General features: G+C 41.5%; 1 protein-coding gene across 1 annotated transcript; it reads left to right on the top strand.

Moving 5' to 3' along the window:
* Window positions 1–833: 833 nt before the first annotated feature.
* ZNF475 (zinc finger protein 475) lies at window positions 834–4,168 on the top strand. Its single transcript, XM_036071939.2, has 2 exons — window positions 834–1,114; window positions 3,848–4,168. The coding sequence occupies exons 1-2, from the start codon at window positions 940–942 to the stop codon at window positions 3,997–3,999; spliced, it is 327 nt and encodes a 108-aa protein (XP_035927832.1). The 5' UTR covers window positions 834–939; the 3' UTR covers window positions 4,000–4,168.
* Window positions 4,169–5,551: the final 1,383 nt, after the last annotated feature.

Genomic DNA, 5,551 nt, shown 5'->3' with positions numbered 1-5,551 from the left:
AGGCAGTCCTTCTAGTTCATTAATTTACCTTGCAACTTTGATTCTCCAATAGACTAAAAACTTATGGTTCCATAAGCTCTCTGATTTGTTCTTATTGCTTAGGTGGGAGCAAAGTTTCTTGTCACTTTCTATACCCTGGAGAGAAGCAGAAAGTCCCTATTCTGTTTTATCCTTCAGTCTTCCTTAGATTTAGTTCTCCCAGAAACAAGTGCTAAGAAAAGAATTTGAGTTCAAGTAGTTTATTGGGGAGGTGACCCCATGACCCCCAGTAAAGTAGTGGGAGGAGCGACAGGGAAGAGAAGGAAATCTATATAGTGTGTGAATGAGCAGCCGAGGTGAAATCCCACCAGGGGCTCTTGCAACACTGCATGGAAACAGCCTCGGTGAAGTGGCCATTATCGACCAACTCCCACTTGTGATTGATTAGCCGCCCTGCCTGTGGGTGGAGCCTGCTCCAGGTCAGAAAATGCTTAGAATCACAGGAAGTTGTTAAGATGAGGGAATGTGGGACGGTACACAGTGTCCCTTCTAGACTCTCCAATGACGCTTAATGACTTGACTTCTCAGGAGTATTGGCGTACTAGAGCATGATGTTACTGAAAAGATGATTCTATTTCTGTAGTCTCCCAGCGTGGAGAATGGCCAGAAGATAAGTAATCAAAAATCATTAAATGAGAAAACACATTTTATAAAGTACCAATTTGTAGAATTCTGGTCAGCTCTTCTTTATCTCCTATCGTTCCACACCCTCACCCCCACCCCAGTCACTCAGATGACATGGTTTATTCTCTTAATTGTCAAAAAAATTTCAATTTACCTGACTGGTTGGAATTTTTAAAAATGTGATTGTCTAGCTAATGTGAATGTATTATAATTTAAAGTGTAATTTCTACACCTGCACTTTATCTAACAGATATTTTATATTACTTGTAGCCAACAATGATAAGGCGTCCACCAACAGTTATCTGCTACATTTGTGGTCGTGAATATGGAACAAAATCTATTGCCATCCATGAACCACAATGTCTGAAAAAGTGGCATAATGAAAACAACTTGTTACCTAAAGAGTTAAGGAGATCAGAACCTAAAAAACCAGAAGTCAGGACCATCACAGGTAAGTTTTGGGAAAACAAAAAAAAACAAAAAAACACTTGAGTCTGTAAAGGGAGACTTTTCTCTCTGAACTTATAAGAGGAGAGGTATTCCTTCTTATTTATTCAAATAACTGCAATCGGCAACATTTACTGTCTTGATTATAACCAAATAGGAAAAACAGTTCTAGAATGCCTGACCAAAGGGCCTCAGATGCTAAGACGTAAAGACACTATTGTCAAAACTGTGCAAGGAGAGAGACCCACTGGCATTCCCTGTATTTCCCAAAAGTTACTTTCATATATTATCAAACTTATACTTAGAAAACACGAAGCTTAAAAAATCTTGGCAGGCACCTGGAGACATGTTTTCAAATATGAATGTGTCTTAGTGTTCACAGAGCAGGGTACCAAACTCACAGTTTGCAGGGTCCATCAGCCAGGGTGCAAAACTAAATAAATTAGTCCACGTATGACAAAAGGGAAGGTGGTGACCATGGGGAGTGGGAGAATACCGACTCTCTCTAAAGGAGGCCACGGGCCCCTGCTTCCTGCTGTTACCATTAAGAAATGTAGCCCAGTGTGGGCATATTTTTCGAAAACACCAAAAGAAACTGTAAATCCAGAAATCGATGTGCAATGCCCAGATCTTTCAAATTTTGCAATTAATGCTTTGTAAAGCACCACACAAGCCAAATGAAACCCCATAAACTTCCGTGTGTGGCCTACTTATGGAGCCTTTGCTTGCTCATTTTGGGTGAGAACAAAGTAGTTCAGAGAATGTTTGCCAGGCCAACTCAGACTTGCTAATCTTATTTCTACCATCGTCACTTTCTCAGTGGATCGCCTCAAAGGAAAATCATTCTTGGTTTTAAGAAAAGTATCATTCAACTCAGTAATCTTCATTCTGTAACTGTAGATTTGCATAACTGAAGGGTACCTCCAAGTCATTTAGTATCGATCAGTCCAGAGCACTCTTGTCAGAAATGTGACCCAAGAGAGTTCTCTAACAACCCACAGAGTGGAATCTAGGTTGTCATGATAAAGTTCTAGAGGCTGCTAGAACCCGACTATTCACAGTCCTTGCCAAGAGTAGGAGGACTCATCATTCAGGTGGGAAAAGGGCTCAAGATGAACACATCCATCCATTGAAATTAGAGCATTTGCCCACAAAGACCTTGTTTGCCTCATTGAAACTGTCTCCTAGCAATTCTCTGTGGTGTCAAAAATCTGTTTTCTTCACTTCTGACTTTATCACCTTCTGTGCCTGAGCATAATGATCATGAGTCTCAAAGAGGAGAGAGAAATGATGGGCTTGAAGGCCCTGGGTGGGGTTCATTAGTCTCTTACTGTCCACAGGTGGAAATGGTAGGCCCTATCACTGTACTTCCCTGCAGTCTTCCTCTGGGCGCCATGCTGTTTTTGTTTCTGAAGGTGTCATTCATCTCGAGGCAGAGAGAATTCCCATTCTCATTTCTACCCCCACGGACTTACTATGGTCGTGGAGTCCAAACAACCCTTCCTCCAGATCCAAAGTCAAAGCCCTGCTCAAAAACTTTTAGCGATGTGATGAATCATCCCCAGTGAGACTCAATGAATACTCTGGAATTTTTGAATACATATTACATGGTATGAGTAAGGAGAAAGTCCGTGCCATTCCTTTTTCAATAGTTTTCAAAGCTTTCAAAATACACATTCGTATGGAAAGTGATACTGATTTGTCCAAAGGAGAAAAATGAGGTTGTGCTGGGGTTCAATTTCCCGTCAAGTAAAATAAAGAACATGAGGAGTAGCAGGATGGGAATCTAAAGTTTGCTATGCTTGTGTGAACCATTAGGAAGAAGTCACAGGAGATTTGCCTGGGCTTTAATGAAGAAATATTTGCTGTGAAAATGATAAAAAGAAAAGTATGCAATTTATGTTTGAGTGCCTGGCTACACTTAAGGGGACCTATTTGGGGCGATTCGAAGACACAGTCAATTTAATGTACTAAAGCCATTCTATTTAAATAAGGTTTATTAAAGCTAAATCCCACACTGTTTTTCCTAAAATAAAGCCATATGCCTTTTTTCCTATGCTCTGCCAATGAAGATTATACATTTCTCAGATGTCTTGGTTGTTTTCTTAAGGACACTTCTTTTCGTCAGATTAACTATTCTGTTTGCATTCTTCGCTTTAATTATTTAAAGAATCTCCAAGTTTATGGCCTTGAAGAGATGATACATTTTTAGGATATCATTCATCCTAAATTCACCCTCGACTGTCAGTTTTGGCTTTTCAGAACATTCCACTGAAGGATTACAGAAGAGGAAAACACAAATGCATGTTCTTTTCCCTTTGTAAGTTTATATTTAGAGTCAATTGAAAGAAGGCCAAAAGTTGTATTTGCAAGATAATAATGTGTAAGCAAAGATGTTAATAATTAGTGAAGAATGCATATCATAACACATAAAACAACGTCTTCCCCTTTTTAAAATCCAAGGAGTGAAAAGTCTCTGGTTCATAGCTAACTTTTTATTCAACCCTTGCAAGAGGGAGTGGTACTTTTTCTTTTTTTTTTTTTGGCAAAAGTAGTATGATTTGTTTAAAAGCCTCAGTCAACAGGTATTTCCTGAAAATATTTTCCATAAAAAGTAGAGTATGGTTCTCCAGAATAAAAACTGATCCATTTTACCATTTTTCTTTTTCTTTTCTTTCCTTTTTGTTCCTCTTTTCTTTCCTTTTCTTTTTTTTTTTTTTTCTCTTTAACTTTTCAGCCAAAGGCTTCTACGATCTCGATGCCTTAAATGAAGCTGCTTGGACCAGCGCCCTGAGCCAGCTGGTTCCCTGTAATATTTGTGGGCGTACCTTCCTGCCAGACAGACTGATTGTTCACCAACGATCCTGTAAACCAAAAGCCGCCAAGTAAAGCCCTCTCCCAGCACAAGTGTCACAGGACTAAGATTCTTTTGACAGAGATTGGGGTAATGGAGGGAAGGAGGAAAAGGAGGTAAAGAGAGGAAACAAGAAACCCTGGAAACCACTCAAGGTTGTCTAGCGCGGGAAGCCAGCTCAGGGGTCCGGTGGCATGACCATGGCCACGAGCGTGGCCATGACCATGACGTGGTGGGCCGACGCTCTGCCTCCCCCCGCCCCCCCCGAACAGCTGTGCACATGCGCGCAGACACACGGGTGGGGGGCGGGGCGTCACACTCCGTCGGGCAGAATTGCAAGTGGGTTGCACCTCCTCAGGGCCGGCATTTTTGTCTCCAGGAAATTTCAGAGCCAACTGTTGCTGTTTTTCTTCCTTTCTCTTTTCCTGAGCAAGATTTTTGAATTTCACAATTAGGCCTGTTATTATTCAGGGAACAAGAGGGTTCAGGTGGCAATTTCAGGCAACTCCTTAGTCTCAAGAAAAACTGGATTCCTTCCCATCCCTGTGCTTTCTGAAATAACGTGCCACCCAGGGAAACGCTTTTAATTGAGCTATTGATTGGGAACCTTCCTTTCTCTACAAAATCATTGCACAGCAAAGACTTTCAAAAAAGAGCTAAGGAGTTAAAGTACTAGAACCGTGCCTAACTCCTACTCCCTTACCAAGAGCGGGAAATGCTACAGTGAAATTTCAGAACTGGTGCCAGCCTCATATGTCAGAAAATTTCTACAGTGCGATTCATCACATGGGTGGAGGTTAGCTCTTTCCTTCTATAGGAGAAGTCCAGAGAGTTCTCCAGGGTCTCCGAGGGGCTGATAGGTGTTTTATTGTTGAGATCTAAAAGCCTGCCAGGAAGTCCTGTGCCTCCCCGCCCATTGCCCAGGCAATGGCTTGTGAAACTGCCCTGTATTTTAGACCTTGAATGTGCATTCATAGAGGCGAGGCGCTCCTGGGAGGAGGCCAGGGTCAGGGAGGTGCTCTGCCCAGGAAATTCTGCTCCCCTACACAGCGCTGCTTTGCCCGGACTCCCGGCAGTTTTGCTTGGGATCTTTGTTCATTTTATGGCTGAAGTTCAGAGCCATCCTGGATCCACTGGGTTGCTGCAGACCTTGAATTCATGACCTAACACAGCACAGTCAGCTCCAAGTTATACAAGCAGATGTATTGGACCTAATATTTTAGTCCCACATCACTGTATTATAAGAGGTTAGTTAAGATAGTTGCACTAATCATTTGTTGCTGGTTTTTTTTTTTTTTTTGTCTGTTCCAAAGGAAGAAGAGATTAACTTTAAAATAGTCTTTAGCTACCCTCAAAGAAGATTATCCTCTTGAGAAAGACATAACATCTCATACCGTTGATGGTTTAGTTCTTTCATTTCGCTAGCAAAGATGACAACATCTAATACCTAGTTAGAGTACTGAGTCAGACTGTGCTTAGAGCTCCCTAGACTGCCGTGTGTATAAATCTCCCATCAGCCTACAAGGAGAGGTTATCTTTATTTTACATCTGAAGAAACTGATATTTAAATAGGTAACAAGCTAACTC

This window comes from Halichoerus grypus, chromosome 2 (assembly GCF_964656455.1).
Source record: "Halichoerus grypus chromosome 2, mHalGry1.hap1.1, whole genome shotgun sequence".
Taxonomy (NCBI): domain Eukaryota; kingdom Metazoa; phylum Chordata; class Mammalia; order Carnivora; family Phocidae; genus Halichoerus; species Halichoerus grypus.
This window is presented reverse-complemented; position numbering and strand designations above follow the sequence as displayed.